General features: G+C 41.7%; 1 protein-coding gene across 4 annotated transcripts in view; it reads left to right on the top strand.

Annotated features, from left to right (window-relative positions):
• Positions 1–22,345, top strand: part of PHIP (PHIP subunit of CUL4-Ring ligase complex) — a 199,317-nt gene that overhangs the window by 109,866 nt on the left and 67,106 nt on the right. For all 4 annotated transcript variants that reach the window (XM_075862053.1, XM_075862052.1, XM_075862051.1 and 1 more), the window contains exons 22-26: positions 119–213; positions 6,307–6,529; positions 14,181–14,300; positions 18,268–18,375; positions 18,969–19,093. In XM_075862053.1, the coding sequence (XP_075718168.1) occupies positions 119–213; positions 6,307–6,529; positions 14,181–14,300; positions 18,268–18,375; positions 18,969–19,093 (671 nt within the window). The remainder of the gene's footprint in view (positions 1–118; positions 214–6,306; positions 6,530–14,180; positions 14,301–18,267; positions 18,376–18,968; positions 19,094–22,345) is intronic.

Genomic DNA, 22,345 nt, shown 5'->3' with positions numbered 1-22,345 from the left:
ACATGAACACATGGCAACATTCAGATTTGATGCGGTTTATTTATATTTCTTTACACAAAAAAAACAGCTTTTTGTTTTGTTACTGTGATCTGTTTTTTTTTTTTGTTGTTTTTTTTAGGAAGTAGATGCTGAAAGTGAGGCGGTGGCAGCAAGTGGTGCAACATCTGAAGATGAAGACAAACCTAACTGGAACAGTGATAATAGTAGTTCCAGGTAAATTGAACTACTATTGAATTAATAATACCTGGAGAATATAAATTAAAGAGGCTGTGTCACCAGATTTTGCAACCCCTATCTGCTATTGCAGCAGATAGGCGCTGCAATGTAGATTACAGTAACGTTTTTATTTTTTAAAAACGAGCATTTTTGGCCAAGTTATGACCATTTTTGTAATTATGCAAATGAGGCTTGCAAAAGTCCAAGTGGGTGTGTTTAAAAGTAAAAGTCCAAGTGGGCGTGTATTATGTGCGTACATCGGGGCGTTTTTAATACTTTCACTAGCTGAGCGCTCTGAAGAGAAGTAACATCCTCTTCTCTTCAGAACGCCCAGCTTCTGACAGTGCAGATCTGTGACGTCACTCACAGGTCCTGCATCGTGACGGCCACATCGGCACCAGAGGCTACAGTTGATTCTGCAGCAGCATCAGCGTTTGCAGGTAAGATCGACTTACCTGCAAACGCTGATACTGCTGCAGAATCAACTGTAGCCTCTGCTGCCGATGTGGCCGTCACGATGCAGGACCTGTGAGTGACGTCACAGATCTGCACTGTCAGAAGCTGGGCGTTCTGAAGAGAAGAGGATGTTACTTCTCTTCACAGCGCCCAGCTAGTAAAAGTATTAAAAACGCCCCGATGTACGCACATAATACACGCCCACTTGGACTTTTACTTTTAAACACACCCACTTGGACTTTTGCAAGCCTCATTTGCATAATTACAAAAATGGTCATAACTTGGCCAAAAATGCTCGTTTTTAAAAAATAAAAACGTTACTGTAATCTACATTGCAGCGCCTATCTGCTGCAATAGCAGATAGTGGTTGCAAAATCTGGTGACAGAGCCTCTTTAAGCTCTTGTATTTTGCTGGTACCCGGTGATAGCTGATCGAAATGCTTTGTATCGTATGGTTTTTCGTTGTTTTTTTGTCAGGAGTGTCAAGCCATTTAGATTTAGGTTATGTTTAAGGCCTAATGCGCACGGCCGTGATTTTCGGGTCGGCCGGAGGCGGAGTGTCACCCGCAACTGCCCTAACAACTGCCTGTGTACTATCAGTACACAGGCTAATGTACTGGCATATAGATGTATAGCAGTACATTAAAGTTAACAAGTAGGCCACATACTTGTGTTGCAGTTGCGAAAAGATGGCGTCATGTCGTTCCTTTAGTAAGATGGTTGCTGTTAAACACCGTTTCATTGTGGGCATGCGCTGGTTGCGCTCTGTTTCTAGTGATGTGGACATGGTCTTTTGTCTGCATTCTACTTCTTGACGTGCGCAGTTAACGCTGCAGTTATATCTGTTGCTAATACAACTATGTTGCTATATAGGTATCTATGCTAGGGAGTCTGTAATTGGCTATTATGCTACACCTGAGACACTATTGGAGATCATTATAGCACTATGCACATTAGACTTATTTTTGTACCTTTTTGAATTCTGTTTGTTCAATATTTGTGTTAACATAATTATAGAATACGCACTGATACATAATGCAGCTTATATATTAGTATTTTTGTATGCTCTTTTCTCTGATTATTTGTAATCATTGCTGATTTTTTTGTTGAGGGTTTATTTGCCCAGTCTGTACACTTATTCAATGCTTGAGAAAGGCTCCATTGACTGAGCTGAAACATCAACATCCATATTATCTTATGAAAATCTGGAGTGCTGCCTTTTCCTTCCTTCCTTGATTTTTGGACACTTCCAAGGATGTGCATTGGATAGGTGATGAATGTTTAGTGGGAAAAGTCTATGGAGAGAATTAGAGAGAGCGAGCATGCAGAGAAGAAAACTGCTAAAAAAATAAATAAAAATTCCATCTACAAGTCAAATAATTGTCAGAAATAGTGTTATTCCTCATGTACACACATGACAGCTTATTCTGAAAAGTCAGGTACGCTTTAAAGGAGCTAAAAAGAAAAAAAATCATATTCCATATTTAACTCCCTTTCCACTCCAGTGACAAAAGTCCTGTCCACCGGTATTTGTTTACGTAATCAGCTGCAACGGGGATATCGGTATGTACAACACGGGATTACTACGGCTGTGATTGGCTGCAGCATTTACATGTTGACACGACACTTCTTGCTGCAGAGGGTGGGGACCGTGGGCACTGAATTTAACTGGTGATTATGGGTATTTCTTGTTAATATCATTAGGGGACACCACATCATGGGTCCTTACCACTAGGAGGCTTACACTAGGTAGGAGAGAGTTTTGGCTCAAGCCAGGCAGGCGATACGCTTCCCACAGACAATGGCTTAATCCATTTTAGCCGAGTGTCCATAGGAGGCAGACATGACCTAATTCTCAAGTCTGCTGCTATTTTTTATTTTAGTTTTCTCTCTTTTTTTCTCCAACGCTTCAGGTGGTTTGTCAGCCTGCACTGCCAGCCTAGTCAATCCCTTGCAGGTGCTTCCCTCACTGTCGGTCGCCTAACATAATTTCTGCATCCGCAGGTGGAGTGCCAGTAACACCACTATATGTGAGAGATTAGTGGAAGATATCATCCTGAGGACTTAGGAGGATGAGTTTAAAAAATGTTTTCCTTTTGCAAGAGCCCACCATTATCTCCTCAGTTTCACTGTCGGTTCTCAGAATTTCTATATCGTACCCTTCCCTTTCGGTATTGCCATGACTCCAAGGACCTTCACCAAGTCCTGGCGACTCTTTCATGGAGTACCTTTCCCTCCAGGGGTGTCGCTATCATCCCTTATCTGGATGACATCTTGGTTAAGGTCCCCTCATCAGAGGACAACCTTTCCCACCTCAATATCAGCCTTGACATGTTGAAGAGATTTGTTTGGACCATCAACAGAGAGATGTCCTTCTTCATTCCAGTTTAGAACATAGAGTTTCTGGGAATGATTTTTAACACTAGGATAACAAAGTTCATCCTCCATTGGACAAGGTCAAGGCCATTTGAGCCAGAGGCTTTTGTTGTTTTTTTTTTTTAGCAAAAACACTCATCTGCTTCTGTATGTGGGTGCTAGCCAAGATGGTATAGACCTTGGAGCCCGTTCACTTGGCGCAATTCCACACAAGACCTCTCCAGAAAGCGGTTTTCAAGAGCTGAAACATGTTTTAGGGCACACTAGACAGGTTAATTCTTGTACCCTCCTGGGTTTGTAAGAGTTGATCTGGTGGGATTTTTGCGTGCCATTCTTCAGGGCCGGTCCTTTCTTTCCCCTCTAATGACTGGTCATCTTGACGGATACCAGCCTATCCGGGAGGGTAACCGTTTCTGGCCTACGCACAGTACAGAGCTCTAGGTCACCATAGGAGATAACTTTGCAAATCAACCTTTTGGAATTAAGGGCCATCTTCCTGGCCCGCTCCCATTGGACTCCAATTCTCCAGATAGTCTGGAGTCCAGAGACTTGAACTATTAAGGCAGCACCAGATTCCAGGCGGCACTAGGAGTCCTTTCGGGTCTTCCACTGAACGGAGACTCATGTACTAGCTTTGGGAGTGGACAATTGGGCCGCAGATTTTCTCATTTGGGAATGACCTTTTCACCTGAAAACCTTCCCTCATATTTGCCAGTAGTAGGGCACTCCGGAAGAGGATTTTTTTTGTCTTGTCTCCATAACAAGGTTCCAGCCTAAATGCCTAGGGCGTGGGATCTCTAGGCCATCGCAGTCCACACCTTTTGGAGGGGATTTCCCTTCTCTATTTCTTCCCTCCGCTTCTACTATTTCCCTGAGTCTTCAGGAGAATCAAAGCGAAGGGCGCTCCCTCAATCCTGTTGGCATCAGACTGACCTCGTAGGGCCCGGTACGCCGACCATCCCAATCTACTCGTGGACGCACATTGGTGTTTTCTGCTACGACCTGATCTCCTTTCCGAAATTCAGCTATTACACCCCACTTTTACCTTTGTTGCGTTTAACGTTGTGGCTGTTGAAGCCGTGGTTTTGAGAGCCTGCGGTCTCTCGGAACCAGTAATTCGAAGAATGTAAAAGGCCAGGAAGCATTCATTTGCCAAGGTATATCACTGGGCATGGAAGGTTTATTTACACTGCTGTAAACAAAGCAGTTTCTGTCCCATGGAATATTTTACACCTAGGATCCCGACGTCCTTTCATTCAGGTCTTGAGCAGGGACTTGAATTATCTTCTATTAAGGGTCAGCTCTTTGCTTTGTCTAACCTTTTTCAGCAAATGCCGGTTCTTCATTCTCAGGTAAAGAATTTTCTGCAAGGGTGACTCACGCTGTTCTACCCTTTTAGACATCCACTAACCCTTGAGATCTTAACTTGGTCCTGGGGGCTCCTTTTGAACCTTTGTGTTAAATTTCGATGCATCTGCTTCCCTGGAAATTTGCTTTCAATGTGGCTGTTAAGTCCATCAGATGGGTTCCGCAATTGGTGGCTCCATCTTGGAAATCTCTTCTTTTAATTATGCAAAAGGATAAAGTCCTATTCTGTCCTGTCCCGTCTTTTCTCCCAAAAGTGGTCTTCCGCATCAATGAGGAGATAGTCCTTTCTTCCCTTTCATTTTCATTTGAGGAAGCGGGCTCCTCACTCTTAATGTGGTAAGAGCAGTTTGCATTTATCTGGCTGCAACGGAATAGTTTCCGTGATACGATACTCCTTCTTTTTTTTTTCCTTCCTGAAGGGCCACACAAGGGATTGGCTGCGTTTAAGGCCACCATGGTTTGTTGGATCCGGTCTGTGATTTCGGAATCCTATCTGTCCAATTGTAAGGTTCCTCCCCTTCGGGTCACTGCTCATTCCACAAGTACTGTTGGTGCCTCCTGGGCGGTAAGGCACCACGCTTCAGTCACTAAGGTTCAGTCGCTAAGCCTCCAGGGCTTTGTTGCTCATCTTGACAAAGTTCTACCAGATCAACTCAGATCCTATACAGATTCCAAGATGCAAACAAAAGCCAAGAAAAAGAGGCAGCACTACAAAATAGAAGTTTTTAAACAAACCGGGTTTATTCTCCCATATTTGCAAAAAAGATAGCACCATCTTTTTTGCACATATGAGGGAATAAATCTATTTATTTTTTATTTTTTTTAAAAACTTCTATTTTGTAGTGCTGCCTCTTTTTCTTGGTTTTTGTTTGCATCTTGGGGATCTTCAAGTTGGATTTCTGGAGGCTGGCACCCGTCTTTCCCTCGGGGTTTAGTTCTGCTGTGCTGACCATACCCCTACTGTTTGGTTGAATTGGATTTTTGTACTCCCTAGAAAATACCTTACTCATTGAATTTATTGGGGGACACAGGTTCTGTCCTGTTTTTATAGGCATGGGACCTTTTTGATCTGGTGGTTGTTTGCGTTTTTTCTTTCAGGATCATGGACATGTTATTTGTGGTTTTTTTTTTTTCTTCTTAATCCAGTATCTGTGGGAAGGATATGACCTGCCTGGGTGCAACCAAGACTCTATCCCACCTAGTGTCAGCCTCCTAGTGGCAAGGGCCTATACCCATGGTGCTATGTCCTGCAATGGATTAAAGAAGAAAGGGATTTTATAATGAGTAAAAAAAAATCAAATCACTTCCTAGTTTAGCCCAAAAGCAGCTGCCAGAGAGGGGTATCATCATCGGAGATTATAATGGCATATCGCTAGGATATGCCATAACAATTTGATCGGTCGGGTTGCGAAACCCTGGGACACTTAGCGTTCCAGGGAAAAAAAGGATTGAGCTTTTCTCCTACACAGTGGCTCTCCCGGCCACCTGCTGTGCATGGAATGTGTTTTCCCGCACAAAAGGGGCTGGTGCATCGCTGTGCAGGGAAACATCCAATGATCAGTAAGTGATGGCATATTTACTATGGTGGGAAAACTTCTATTAAACCTTCTAAAGGGTTTTCAACTACTCACCAGCAATGATGGCATATTTATTAGAATTACCATCAATGTCTGATATGGTCTCCCACCAATCCTAAGAACATATGTCAGAAACACACCAAAGAAGCCAAAGCAAGTGTATCTTTGGACCACATGAATTGACCACATTGATGGATATCCAATAATTATTTATTTATTGTTGCTGCAGTCCCAATCTATGCTTGAACCAAAGTTTACAGTTTAGCTGCTAATTAACTGTGCTCTTATGATATAGAATCACTTTTCTTTTCAGTGACTACTCAAGTGATTATTCAGACTGGACCGCTGATGCAGGGATAAATTTGCAGCCGCCAAAGAAAACACCTAAGCTTAAAAACAAAAAAGCAGAAAGCAGCTCTGAAGAAGAAGGCAGTGAAAAGTTCAAGCAGAAGCAAAGTAAAAAAGAAAGGAAAAAGGGAACTGAGGAAAAAGATGCCTCACCAACGAAAACAAAACCAAAAGAGAGGAAGAAAAAGGTAAAATGTCTAATAACTATCTAAAGACAATAGTTTGAGAAATAAGACAAGGCATATGTTTAACCCCTTCCCTCTTTGGCCACTTTTGACCTTCCTGACAGAGCCTCATTTTTCAAATCTGACATGTTTCACTTTATGTGGTAATAAGTTCGGGATGCTTTTACCTATCCAAGCGATTCTGAGATTTTCTCGTGACACATTGGACTTCATGTTACTGGCAAAATTTGCTTGATACATTCAGTATTTAATTGTGAAAAACGCCAAAATGTAGCGAAAAATTACGAAAATTAGCATTTTCTAAATTTAAATGTATCTGCTTGTAAGACAGGCAATTATACCACACACAATAGTTGCTAATTAACATCCCCCATATGTCTACTTTAGATTGGCATCGTTTTTTGAACATCCTTTTATTTTTCTAGGACGTTACAAGGCTTAGAACTTTATCAGCAATTTCTCACATTTTCAAGAACATTTCAAAAGGCTATTTTTACAGGGGCCAGTTCAGTTGTGAAGCGGCTTTAAGGAACTTCTATATTAGAAACCCCCAATAAGTCACCACATTTTAAAAACTTCACCCTCAAAGTATTCAAAACAGCATTCAGAAAGTCTAATCCTTTAAAAGTTTCACAGGAATTAAAGGGGTTTTCCGGAAGCAAACAATCACATTTAGGTAAACTAAACAATGTAAAACAAGTAACTTTGCAATATACTTACGTTGGATCTGATGAATGTAGTCGCGTATCCGATCTTCAGTTACGTGACCGCTTGCTAATTCAAAATTGGCACCTCCTCTGCAGACTCGTCCATTAGCTCCGATAGCTAAGTTCCTGTTTCCGGTTATCAGAGTGGATGGTTACGTCACAAATGACATAACTGTACCACGTGTTTCTTCGGTTTAGCCACGTCCGGGTGGTCCACAATTAACTCTGCAGGGCCATTCCAGAACGTCCTGCAGAGTTAGCAGGTTTGCCGCTCCCCAGCGGCATTTAACTCAGTGATACAGCGGTCTCTAGACGGCTGTATCATGGAACTTTAACCGGAGACCACTCAGTGTGGTCTCCGGTCATGTGATCATTGTGACAACCTGTCACAACTATCACATTGTTTCTAACAGCAGCGCTTACGTGCAGACTGTGAGGAGCTCTGTGATACAGCTGTCTAGAGACAGCTGATATCACGGAGCTTTCACCCGGAGACCACTCAGTGAGGTCACCGGTCATGTGATCGCTGTGACAGCATGTCACAGCGATTTACATTGCTCCTCCCAGCAGTGCTTGCGCGCCGACTGCAGGGAGCTCAGCCATGTGAACGCTGTGATAGCCTTTCACAGCGATCACATGCGTGCCGACGGTGATACGCTCCATGAGCTCCGTACTGAAAACATGATTACAGTACAGGACAATTGTCCCGCAGAGAGGCAGGGACTCCTAGCGTCGTACATAACTATGATGCTAGGAGCCCGGCTCCCTGCAATGTGTTCGGTCCGGGACTTGCGGCCGAAATACGTTCCGTCCTTCAAAGACCGAACATGCTCGTGTGAATCCAGCCTAACGTTTATCAGGCATGTGGTGGGGGAGGGAGATGGTTGCCTGTACTTAGATCAGGGATAGATGGAGGCACAAAGGATAATGATGATTCTAGTGTGTAGGACCGTGTACAGGGAGGCAGCTGCCTGGAATTAGAGCAGGGACGGACCTGTGAATATAGAGGGGCAGTATGCAAATAGCTGAGATGCTTTGGAGGAAGCGGTGTGGGGTGGGGGGGAATGCAAGCTGTCTCCTCAGATTCAGCAAGGGATCATGGGTATGGTGGGTTACAAGACAGGAAACAGCCAGGACCAGAAGCAAGGGATGTAAACAAACAGAGCAGTAGTGACAATGGAGATCAAACAGAAACTGGTTAGGAGGTTAATAGGGGGTATTAGGGAAGGCAAATCAAGGCTTGGGGACACTTTTTAGAAAAAAACATTTTTCCTGGACAACCCCTTTAAAGCAAAGTAGAGGTGAAATTTACAAATTTCATCTTTTTTTTTGCAGAAATTCATTTTTAATCCATTTTTATTTTGGTAACACAAAGTTTTACCAGAGAAATGCAACGCAATATTTATTGTCCAGATTCTGCAGATTTAGGAAATATCCCACATGTGGCCCTAGTGTGGTCATGTACTAAAGCAGAGGAGCACCTAGAGGATTTTCGGCCTCCTTTTTATTAGAATCTATTTTAGGCACCCTGTCAGGTTTGAATGGCTCTTGCGGCTCAAAACAAAGGAAACTCCCCAAAAGTGACCCCATTTGGTAAACTACACACCTCAAGGAAATTATCTAGGGGTATAGTGAGCATTTTGACCCCACAGGTTTATTGCAGAAATTATTGGAAGTAGGCCGTAAAAATTTAAATCTAAATGTTTTTTTCAAAGAAAATGCTGGTTTAGCTAATTGTTTCTCGTTTCCACAAGGAGTAAAAGCGAAAAAGCACTGCAACATTTGTAAAGCAATGTCTCCCGAGTAAAACGATGCCCCATATGTGGTCGTAAACTGCTGTTTGGACACATAGCAGGGCTTAGAAGGGAAAGGGCGCCATTTGGCTTTTGGTGCTAGAAATTTAGCAGGAATGGTTTGCGGAGGCCATGTAACATTTGCAAAGCCCCTGAGGGGACAAAATCAGTGAAAACAACCAAAAAGTGACTTCATTTAGGAAGCTACACCCCCTGAAGAATTCATCTAGTGGTGTAGTGAGCATTTTGACCCCACGTAGAATTTATTAAAATTGGGCAGTGCAAGTAAGAACAATCTCTTCTTCAATAAGCTGTAGCTTTAGCGCAAGATTTTTCATTTTATCAACAAATAAAGGAAAAAAAGAACCCCAGCATTTGTAAAGCAATATGTCCCGAGTACGTAAATACCCCATATGTGGTCATAAACTGCTGTTTGGGCACAGAGTAGGGCTCAGAATGGAAGGAGCTACATTTGGCTTTTGGAGTGCAGATTTTGCTGGATTGGTTTCTGGTCGCTATGTCGCATTTGCAAAGTCCCTGTGGGAAAAAAATCGTTTAACCCCCCCCAGAAGTGACCACATTTTGGAAACTACACCCCTCAAGGTATTCAAGGGGTGTAGTGGGCATGTTAACCCCGCAGGTGTTTTGCAGAAATTAGTGTGCACTCGATGTTGCAGAGTGAAAATGGGATTTTTTTTTCCACAGATATGCCAATATGTGGTGCCCAGCTTGTGCCACCATAACATGACCGCTTTCTAATTATTATGCTGTGCTTCCCGGTTTTAGAAACACCCTACATGTGGCCCTAATCTTTTGCTTGGACACTTGACAGGGCTCAGGAGTGAAAGAGTACCATGTAAAAGTGACAGTCAGGTGGTATAATAATTGGGTTAAAAAAAGCAGTAAAATAATCCATAGATTTGTATTGCGCTGTGACACAATCCTTTCTGCACAGTCTGGTGTCGCATCGATAAATGGTGTCCTTTCTTATCCCCCTTTTGGTCCACACTCCGCACCTTTGCAGTTTGTGGAATTTTGCTGGGAAAGTGTTGTCCTGGTATAATACGGACACCCTCGCTTCCAGAAGATATGTTTGGGCCCTCCTCTTCCTGGTACCCTAATTTTAGGGCCTTGATAATTTGCCTCATGAAACAGAAGAAATATTCCCCTCGGGCCTGCACTTTTTTTTATTTCCTGACTTATGGAAGCGTTAACTAATTTTATTTTTTCATAGACGTTGTGGTATGGGGGCTGTTTTTTGCAGGACGAGCTATAGTTTTTATTTTGGGATACATGCAATTTTTTTTGATCACTTATTTTTGGGAGGTAAGGTGACCAAAAAACTAATACTGGCATAGTTTTTTTTTTATACAGTGTTTACCATGAGTTATAAACTACATATTAACTTTATTCTGCCGGTCAGTACGATTGCGGCGATACCAAATTTTATAGCACTTTTTTATGTTTTACAAGTTTTTGCACTAGTTGGGACCTATATGAAATAGGTAGGGCTTGGTGTTCGTCGGCCGGTCGTTCAATATGGCTCTCTGCGCCTGCGCTGTTTCCCTGGTGACGCGTCCCGGGATTCGCGCATGCGCAGTGGGTCACTGAGGTCCGGCGGCGATACCCATGTCCGTCATAGCCAGGCGCCGCTTAGATCGACTCCTGATTGGTAGAGGGGAGATCATATGACTTTAACGATCCCCATATAAACAGGGCACTATCATAACATCTGCACCCCTTGAGAAAGCTACGGGCGAAACGCGCGTCGGGGCGCTATCCTACACTGCTGGGTCACACTTCACCTCCTATACATGGGTAAGTGCATACTCTGGATCTACCTCTGGCTTTTTTTGCCATTTTTTTAGGCAATCATTTACTTACTTCTGAGCCACCATAGACTTCTTCAGAGTTAGGCACATTGACCTTTTTTATACTATTCATATTTTATACCATCCCTATGTTAATGCACCCCATGTGGAAGTTACATTGAGTCATAGTAACTGTGTATACCATCAAGTGTTTTCTAAAATATATATATATATATAGACTCAATGTATACATTTGTGATCCATGTAAGGACTATTTTTTGGATTCTCTGACTGTTATTTAATGTATTTTATTCCTGTTTTTCAATAAAGATATTTAGTTGTTTCATACCTTGATATATATGGACTCTTTTTCTCCGGTTTATCATATATTGTTAGAGTCTTTATCTCTAATTTTTCATATGGGTGGTTGAGTGTTTTTTCCACCTCTTATATGCATTTGTCCTGTGAGACATCTTGTCTAATCAATTTTATTCTGCCGGTCAGTACGATTGCGGCGATACCAAATTTTATAGCACTTTTTTATGTTTTACAAGTTTTTGCACAGCAAAATTATTTTTGTAAAAAGAATGTATTTTTTTCTGTCGCCAAGTTGCGAGAACCATAACGGTTTAATTTTTACATCGTAACTAAAAAACAGAAATTCTGGTATGGTGTTTTTTACGCCGTTCACCGCGTGGAATAAATAACATATTTTTATAGTTCAGGCCGTTACAGACGCCGCGATACCAAATGTGTATGGTTTATTAGGTTTGTTTTCAATAATAACGGTCTTGATAGATTGCTTTATTACTTGAGACTTTTATTATGTTTTAAAAACTTTTTTGGACACTTTTTTTTCAAGTCCCACTAGGGGACTTGAATGTACAACTGACAGATTTTTGTAGTGCAATGTATTAGATCTGTCAGTCATTTGCTGACCACAAGCCAATTAAGCTTTGCCTCCCGGCGGGGCCTAATCAGCTTCCGTAATGGCAGAGCAGGAACCAATTGTTAGGTCTCCTGTTGCCATAGCAGCAGTCGCTAGCCCTGATTGTATGGCAGGGCTGTCGATCTTGTAGCAACCTGTAAGATGCAGTGAGCACTGCATCTAAGGGGTTAATGGCAGGAATCTGAGCTAGCTCCGGTTCCTGCCGTTACAGGTGGATGTTAGCTGTAACATACAGCTGACATCCACCGTTGATGATGCTGGCTCAGCTCCTGAGCCGGCACCATCTTGCCGTCGGCTACGGAAGCCTTTCAGGCGGGTCCTCGAAGGCTTCCGTGCTAGGCATACCGGGAGGCCAGTATTAGGCCTCCGGTTGCCATTGCAGCCACCGGAACCCCTGCAATTTCATTGCTGGGGTTCCAATGGGCCGCAAACAACCTAAATGCAGCGATCGCATGTGACCGCTGCATTTAAGGGGTTAATGGCTGTAATACACCGCTGACATCCGGCAATGATGGCAGCGGCTCAGCTTCTGAGCCGGTATCCACCATTTTTCGTATGGATACGGCAAAATGCGGGAAGCACTAGCTTTCCATGACGTATTCATACGGCAAATGTCATGTCAGGAAGGGGTTAAGACTCCAATTCTGAGCTTACCTGTGTACCTTATATGTTCACAAATGTAGACCTCCTCCCCCAACTGCGTTATTACATCAGCAGTCTAAGGCTTCGTTCACATCTGCGTCAGGGTCCCGTTCTGACGTTCCATCTGAGTTTCCTGTCAGATCGGGACCCTGACTGAAACAAACGGAAACCGTAGGTTTTAGTTTCCATCACCATTGATTTCAATGGTGACTGATCCGATGCCAATGGCTTCCATTTGTCTCCGTTGTGCAAGGGTTCCGTTGTTTTGATAGAATGAATACCGTAGTCGACTACGCTATTCATTCCGTCAAAACGTCGGAATCCTCGTACAACTGAGACAAACGGAAACCATTGGCACCGAATCAGTCACCATTGAAATCAATGGTGATTGAAACAGAAACCTATGGTTTCAGTCAAGGCTCCGTTCTGACTGAAAACTCAGACGAAACTACAGAATAGAGCCCTGGCGGATGTGTGAGAGAAGCCTTACTGTTTTGCCAAACTGCACTTCTGTTTCCTAGCTGTTTTGAAATAACAGCGTATTTACTAAAAATTGCACCCGATGGGCACTTATTCTAGCAGGATAATTAAGAAAATGTAAGTTTGGTAATCTGTAGGTGTGTGCGTCTCACCAACTGAGGAGTTTTTATATTTATTAAAGATTGGTCATGTGTTCAAACAAATGTCTATTCAATATTGTTTCCGCTCTCCCAAACCACAATTATATAAGAGTGCATACAGCTTCTGTAGTCCTGATTCTACACCGCTCATTCGGCTTTCCGAAGAAAGCCAATCAGACACTAAGCGGCACAACACTCACCCCAGCACTTCAGTCGCTTTGTTGTAGCAATCGGTGGGGATCTCTGTGTTCGGACCCCCATCAATCAAAACTTCTGACATGTCACTATAACCTCAAAAGTTTTTTGTTTTTTTTTAAACCTTTTTAGTTACCCTTTAAATAAACAAAGTTCAACAAACACACCGTGAAGTTGTGCCGCAATGACGCCAAACAATAAACTGTAGACTGTAAATCAATACGATTAATTATTGTGTATCCACTGAAATATATTCCTATTCAATGATGGTCCAGACGACAGAAAGCACAAAATGTGGTAAATGTCAGTTTTTCTCCAACTTCTCAGAACTTTTGCTATGTCCGTTTATATTATCTTGAACATGAGCACATCATTATGTAAGAACATGTTAGAATCTCGCATAATATAACAAAGGCAGTATAATAAAACAAATGCAAAATAGGTGGATATAAGCGGCCGCTTATACACAACAATTGGCTTGAATGCCTATTTCAACCATTGATTTACATGATCTTTTTTACGTGATCTTTTATGATGACTGACACTAAAAAGCGTTCTACTAAAAAGGTCACCTGAAGTGAAATGTTTTAGCATAATCTGCCTCTCACAACTAATCTTTAACCACTTTGTGCATGTGTATTATGGGTTTTTACCTACATTTCTGTAAAAATGTGTCCCCCCAAATAGCCAGTTCAGTCTGGGATGTTAATGGGGTATCATTTGTATGAAACAATATACTTAATCTTTATCTGTGTAGGGGCAGCTACAGTCCCATGACACACCATAATCCGGTATTTATTTGTTTTTGGTAGGGTCCTCTAGGGTGACAGAACCTACACATTCCTTTCTGTCAAGTGTTAAAATTGTTAAAACTTCATGCATGCATCCATCAGAAACCCCTATTGTGAAACTCATCTAGATCTCTTGTCTTTACCAGCATTTACCAGTCTCAGCCCTAACTGATGAAGGTTTGACCCTGGAAGACTGGTTGCCTTCTGTGTGGATTACAGACACTATGCCGAGGCGATGTCCGCTTGTTCCACAGATGGGTGATGAGGTATCTACTTTTAAAGTCATGGAGAAAAAAAAAGTAAAGTGTACTTGAGTGTTTATCTTACCAGTTATATGTTGTTTTACATACAGTAGCATTATAACATGTATGCCTGTAAACCATGCATATTGTAGTTGACGGGAACAGCTTGGTAATCCTTTTCAATTTCCAGCTATGAAAAATCCCTTTACCAGATTTGGTGCAAACTGTAATTGCAGGTTGGTAATCGGCTAGAAACCAAGCAGAACTTCTACAATATAATGGTGTAGCATAGATTGGCTGAAACAGAGTAGTAACTCAGGCACACTGACTATTTGGGCTTGGTGAGGGAATCTACTTACAAAATAAAAGTAATGATTTGATTTTTTTGGGATCTCATGTTAAAGAGACTCTGTCACCAGATTATAAGTGCCCTGTCTCCTACATAATCTGATCACGCTGTAATGTAGATAACAGTGGTTTCTATTTAGAAAAACGATCATTTTTTAGCAAGTTATGAGCAATTTTAGATTTATGCTAATTAGTTTAATAGGCAACTGGGCGTGTTTTTACTTTTTACCAACTGGGTGTTGTACAGAGGAGTGTATGACGCTGACCAATCAGCGTCCTACACTTCTCATTGTTCCAGCCCATTGGTGCAGTGTGATTGTGCTATGAAAGAAGCTGGGCTGGAACAATGAGAAGTGTAGGACACTGATTAGTCACTGATTGGTCAGCGTCATACACTCCTCTGTACAACACCCAGTTGGTAAAAAGTAAAAACACGCCCAGTTGTCTATTAAACTAATTAGCATAAATCTAAAATTGATCATAATTGCTCAAAAATGATCGTTTTTAAAACTAAAATCCACTGTTATCTACATTACAGCGCCGATCAGATTATGTAGAAGATAGGTCACTTATAATGTGGTGACAGAGTCTCTTTAAGTTTATTAGTGGAGGTAGTTCTTGTCACGAAACAGGAGGCAAAAGAGTGACTAAACATTTCTAGAACTTGAATATAGTTTAAACCATAACAAATATGTAGGAATGTGCACACTTGCCAACCCATAATGGCATGGTTGTTGTCGCATTAGTAAATGAATAAAAAAAAAATTAAAAAAAACATTTTTATTTCTAAATACATATAACATGAAGTAACCCCCACTTATATGGAATCACCATGTACATAAAAACCTATACTATATTGGGATTTTCCCATCAAGTATATTTATCACCTATACACCGGATAGGTGGTAAATGTATGATCGATGAGCGTCAAACTGCTGGAACTCCGATGATTCCGAGAACAGAGATCCCGGAGTGCCCTATGTTAATGGAGACAGACTGCGCATGCGTTTCCATCGCTCTATTCACTTTCTATAGGGCTTTCTGATGTAGCGGAGTTCAGCGCTCGGCAGCCCCATAGAAAGTGATTGGAGCGGTGGCTGAGCATGAGCAGTACAGCTCCATTGACATAAAGCCACCCCGGGAACCCTATCCTTTGGCTCAGTGGGGGTCCCAGTGGATAGGTGCATGTAAACAACCACCAGGAGTGACGCCGGAGTTTCCGTGCTGGATTACCAGGGTCAAGGATAGGCAAGTACTGCTTTTTTTTGTTTATTTCATTTCCAGCCCTTACAAAAAAAAAATTCAAAACCTGGATTATCCCTTCAAGAACAATGCTAATTTTAATTTCTTTATTATAGGGCCATTCCAAGGGCCATAACTTTTTTATTTTTTTGTCGACTTGCCTATATGAGGGCTAGTTTTTTTTTTTTTACTGTACAAGTTGCAATTTTTAAAGACCCCATCTGTTGTACCATATAATGTACTGAAAACAGGATGGAATAGAAAAAACGGCGATTCCTCCACTGTTTTTTGGGTTTTGTTTTTTCAGTTGAAAAAAGGGTTATTTGAACTTTTTGAGATTTATTTTAATTTGTGAAGTACTGAAAACTTACTCTTGACACACTTTTTTTTTTTTTCTGTATTGTGCTATTTAGCGGCTCCTATTAAAGGGGTTATCTCTCGGGGGAAAAAAAAAAGTTTGACTAAGAGCCCAGGACCTTCCTGTATGATAAATAGATTGCCACATGTAAAAATAAACTTACCTGGCGATTTTCTTTTTATGTATTTGGGCTGCTTTTGTGTCATTGGTGCAGTCCTGTTGCCTAGACTTCGTGACCCCTGCTGAAGGCACATCCCTGTCTTGTCCTGATTCCTGTCCTGAATTCGTGTAACACAGCTGAGTGCCGCGTAGTGAATGCAGGGAAGTGGATGATTAAAGGCATGGTGTCGCCCCAAAAACATGTTTTTTTTTTAAAATTTAAACATTTAGTGTGTGGGTGATAAAACATTGTTCAAATTTTTTTTATTTTTTTCGCGAGTCAGGAAATATTATAAATTTTTTCAAATTTATAATACTACCCATTTTTGGTCACTAGATGGAGCTGTTTGGAGCTAGTTCCCAAAATTGCAGCATTGCAACATTGGGTTAAAAGCTATCGCTCTAGTGAGCGCTCAGCATCCCCCCCTCCTTTATCCTGGCTAGTGACGGGATAAACGAGGGGTTTGAAAGGTTTAACCTGCTACACTGTGCGTCGCCATTTTTTGAGGTAACCCACAGTGTAGTAGGTTTACATGCAGTAGTAAACACACACAAACACTAACATACATTGAAATCGCTTACCTGCTCCTGCCGCCGCGGCCCGTCCGCTCCCTTTGCTGCCGCTGTTCCATGTGCACTTGTCCGGAAGCCGCGACCGGAAGTAGTAATCTTACTGTCCGGCCGCGACTTCCGGTCCACAGGAAAATGGCGCCGGACGGCGCCAATTTCGAATAGGACTGTGTGGGAGCGGCGCATGCGCAGTTCCCACACAGACGCCGTACACGGCAGTCAATGGGACGGGAGCCGTTCGCAGTCCCTATGGGACTGTGGCTGCCGTATTCCATGTCTGTGTGTGTCGTTAATCGACACACACAGAAATGGAACAAAAAATGGCAGCCCCCATAGGGAAAAAAAAGTGTGAAAAAAAGAAACAGTAAAACACAAACACACAAATGAAAATAAACGTTTATATTAAGGCACTAACATCTTTAACATATAAATAAAATATTTGTGATGACACTGTTCCTTTAAGGGAAACCAGGAAAACACTGCACTGTTCACTACGCATGCGTGCCCAATGCAGCCTTTATTAGGCCCCCGGCTGCCATTGGACACACGGACACTCGGCGATCGTATCGCCGGGTGTCGGTGGGGGAGAGAGGGAGCTCCCTCCCTCTCTCCAAAGCCACTCAGATGCGGTGCACGCTATTGTGCACCGCATCGGAGGGGTTAAACGTGTGAGATCGATACTAATATCGATCTCACACGGCAGAGCAGGGACGCTCCCAGCCCTCAGCTGCCTCTAGCAGCCGAGAGCAGGGAGATTTGACGGCTTCCTGCTCTGTTTTACTTTATCCTGATGCAGTGCCGTAAAAAGGCGTATGCATCAGAATAAAGCCCGTTAGTGGCCGCCGTTAAAAGGCGTATTGGTGGTCACTAACGGGTTAAGTGGTGGATGACTAGGGGGATAAAACGGTGTAGAGACAGACCGATTGTGAGGAGGACGAGGTGTGATAGTCCCAACCACACTTACCATGCCTGGTTTAGACGAGGGGTCCGCAAGGTTTACTCCTGAGACTGCTGCTACTGGTGTATCTTGCGGCATCGGGAGTGCGCACGGAGAAGGCAGCCAGTTTGATTGATTGACATAAAGCGCGCACCACCCACATTTGCTGCCGCTCAAATGAACAAGCTGCAAGGAAAAAGGATGGGAAAAATACACTTCTGGGGACAATCTATTGGATCGAATGGCATAATTAGACTTCGATTTTAATGTTTATTGATACTAAGGAAAAAAAAAATAACGGCTTTAGGTGGGAATAATCCTTTTAAGTATAAATGTATGGTTTTAATTTTTAAATACTTTTAAATTTTGTCCTGCAGGTATTCTATTTTCGTCAGGGCCATGAAGCATATGTTGAAATGGCCAAAAAAAATAAAATTTATAGGATCAATGCTAAGAAACAGCCCTGGCATAAAATGGCGTTGAGGGTAAGTTTTTACATAATGAAATATAAGAATTAGAGAGAGTTCACACAGAGTTTTTTTGACGCTGACCTGCATCGGAAAGCGCGCCAAAAAGCAGCCAAACGCCTCCCATTGATTTCAATGAGAGGAGGCGGTTTTTCCCTGCGAGCGTTTTAAAAGAAGCGACATGCCCTATCTTTGGGCATTTACGTCTCTGACCTCCCATTGATATCAATGGAAGTGAGAGGAAGCGGTTTTAGTGAAAAACACGGCAAACTGCGAGCAGGCAGGTCAAAAGCTGAATTTTCTGCCTGCAATAAACTCTGTATGAACAGGGCCTTACAGGCCAAAAGGCCAAAATGAATGTATGCTTGCCCATCTGCATTATTACATATTTTGTGTGGGGCATAGTTACATTTTTTTTTTTTATAAATTGATCTCTATATTACGATTTACTTATGAGCTCAGGTGTTTCTGGCGGTCTCATAGCCATTAAATGGAGCAGATAGGTGATAAATGTGCTTAGTGGGAAAACCCTTTAGTTCATTGTGGAAAAAAGTTAAATAGGTTATTTTAGTTTAGGTTTATGTGTTTTTAATAATCTGTTTCTGTTAAAGGAACAAGAACTCATGAAAATTGTCGGCATTAAATATGAAGTGGGCCTGCCTACCCTTTGCTGCCTTAAGCTAGCCTTCCTTGATCCAGAAACCGGTAAACTGACTGGAGGTGCATTTACAATGAAGTGAGTTTTTTTTAGTTCTTTATATATTTTTAATCCGATTAACTATTATAAAGTTTTACAAATCTATATAGAGGCCCCCTGAAAAGCTAAGCAATTTACACAAATTATTAATAAAACCCTTCCATATGAAATGCATTTTGCCTTATTTTGCAAACCGGATACTTGTGTATATCTTGGGAGGTATCCATTTAAGTATGCTCTTTGTAATACAATATTTCCAATGGAAAAACATTCATACCGGTAGCATTGAAAGTAAATTGTCTTTGCATTGCCCCAAATGCAATTTGCTCAGGCAATAGTAAAGTAAATGCTACTGATAATTTAGAAACTGATCATTTTTAGTGCCATAGACAAAACTTATTGTTATAAAGTCATTTGTATTTTTAACAAAAATCGCTATGCATGGCATTGTGAGTTACAGACTGTATTGGCATGTACGCTGCATATTTTCCATCCGGCTTTGTGGGTGGAAAATCTGCGGCGGATTACAGTAGCAGCAAAGTGGGAAACATTTTAATAGAAGTTGACCTGCAGCGTAGATTTTTAAATCCATTTCATGTCCATATATGTTGTGTATTTACACTGCGAATTTCACTCCTTTTTAACCCCTTCCCGCACCTTGGCGTAAATGCACGTCTAGGTGAGCGGGAATTTATTGCACCTGGGCCTGCAGTTACGTCCGCGCTTTAACAGTTAACCGCCCTGCTCTCCGTGTTGCCGATCAGCAATTAACCCCTTAGATGCGGCAGTCGATTGCAATCGCCGTATTTTAGAGGTTTAGAGCGGATCGGCAGCCCCCACATGCATTTGCGGTGGCTGGCATGGAAGCCATGTTCGGAAGCCGGTGGTTGGTCCTCCTAGGTTTCCTGTCAGAGTGACTGTCACATCACAATGACAGAATACATTACACTGCGTAGGTAGTGTAATGTGTTCTAGCAGCGATCAGCGCTGCAAGTCTAAATGTCCCCTAGTGGGACAAGTAAATAAGATAATAAAAAAGTGTAAAAAGAAAAGTTATAAGTTACATAAACAAAAAATGCATTTTTTTTTTTCTATTAGTATTTTATTATAGGAAAAAATGAACACGTTAAAGAGTACACATATTTGGTATTGCCGCGTTTGTAACGACCCCAACTATGAAACTACAATAATTTTCCCACACGTTGGACACCGCAAAAAAAAGAAGTGAAAAAAAAAAAACACTGCTAGAATTTTTGGGTCACCAGCCCTCCAAAAATATACAATAAAAAGTGATCAAAAGTCGCATGTACGCCAAAATAGTACCAATAATAACTACAATCCGTCCCGCAAAAAACAAGCCCTTACACAGCTTTTTTGACAAATTAAATAACTGGCTCTCAGAATATGGTGACAAATAATAATTTATTTTATAAATATGTGAATTTATTGCGCAAACGCTGCAAAACATAAAACAATATACGTATGGCATCACCGTAATCGTATCGATCCGCGGAATAAAGTAAAATGGTCATTAATAGCCCAGGGTGAACACCATTAAAAAAAAGTAATAAAAAAACTTTGTCAGACTTGATGGCATTTGGTCACCTTGCTTGCCAAAAAATGGAATAAAAAGTGATCAAAAAAATCGCATGTAACCCAAAATGGTACCAATGAAAACTACAGATTGTCCCGCAAAGAATAAGCCCTCACACGGCTCCAGTGAACAAAAAACGAAAGAAGTTCTGGCTCTCAGAATATGGCGATGCAAAATGTGCAGTGTTCCAAAAGCGGATAAGATTGGGCACCATTTATCAGTGCAGTGCGACACTGGCCCAATAACTGCGGATTATTATTTATTTACCCCATTATTAGACCCTCTTATTATTCCCTGATGTTCTCCGCACATCTTACATATGCCCCCACATTATAAACTGAAATACCAGCAAAACGCGAAACACAACTACTACCAAGCTAAATCTGCGCGCCAAAAGCCAAATGCCGCTCCCTCCCTTCTGAGCCCTACAGGGTGCCCAAATGGCAGTTTACGTTCACTGATATGGCATCGCCATGCCCGGGAGAACACGGTTAAAATTTTGAGGTATTTGTCTTCAGTGGCACAAACTGGGCTTAACATATAGTTCACTAAAATGGCATATCAGTGAAAAATTAAAATTTTCACTCTGCACCATCCGCTGTGCATTAACCCCTTTGCGCACCACGACTTAATAGCATGTCGTGGTGTGGGGGGTGATGTATGGATCGGGCTCACGCGCTGAGCACGCGCCATACGCTGCGGGTGTCCGCTGTGTATTACAGCTGACACACGGGACTAACGAACAAGAACAGTGATCGCGCTGTTACATGAGCCTGTAAAAATGACAATATACTGCAATACTAATGTACTAGTGTATTGTACCTGCTGTCTACTGGTTGCTGGTTCAAGACCCTTAGGGGGATTAATAAAATGTGTAAAAACAAAAGTAAATGGTTATTATTAGTGAAAAAAATATTTAAAAAAAACAAAAAAACCTTTTCACATTTTTTTCTCTAAAGTAATGTCAAAAAAATACACAAAATTTGGTATTGCTCTCTGTAAAAGTCCAAACTATTACAATATACTATTATTTAACTCGCTAGGTGAACGCCGTGAAAAATAAAAAATTTAAAACTGCAAAATCACTGTTTTTTGGTCACCTTGGCTCTACCAAAAAATGTAATAAGTGCTCAAAAAGTTGTATGTACCAAAAAATGGTACCAATAAAAACTGCAGCTCGTCCCGCAAAAAATAAGCCCTCACACCACTCTATTGACGGAAAAATAAATAAGTTATGGCTCTTGGAAAGCGGGGAGGGAAAAACAAAAAAGAATGGATCCGTCCGGAAAGGGTTAATTACTTTCTAATGAAAAAACATTTATGACCACATGTGGGGTATTGCTGTACTCTGAAGAAATTGCTTTACAAATGTAGGGGTGCTTTTTCCTCCTTTATCTTTTGTGAAATTGGAAAAATTCAACATTTTAGTAGAAATAATGTTGAAATTCATTTTCACAACCTAATTCTAATAAGTTCTGCAAAAGACCTGTGGGGTCTAAATGCTCTGTATACCCCTAGATAGATTCCTTAAGTGGTGTGGTTTCCCAAATGCGGTCACTTTTGTGTGGTTTCCAATATTTTGGCCTCTCAGGGGCTTTGCAAATGTGACATGACACCCGAAAACTATTTCAGCTAAACTTAAAGCTCCAAAAGCAAAATAGTGCTCCTTCACTTTAAGCCCCACTGTGGGTCCAAAC

The sequence above is a fragment of the Rhinoderma darwinii genome, chromosome 4, assembly GCF_050947455.1.
Source record: "Rhinoderma darwinii isolate aRhiDar2 chromosome 4, aRhiDar2.hap1, whole genome shotgun sequence".
Classification (NCBI taxonomy): Eukaryota; Metazoa; Chordata; class Amphibia; order Anura; family Rhinodermatidae; genus Rhinoderma; species Rhinoderma darwinii.
Note: the sequence above shows the minus strand (reverse complement) of the source record. Positions and strands in the feature narration are given on the sequence as shown.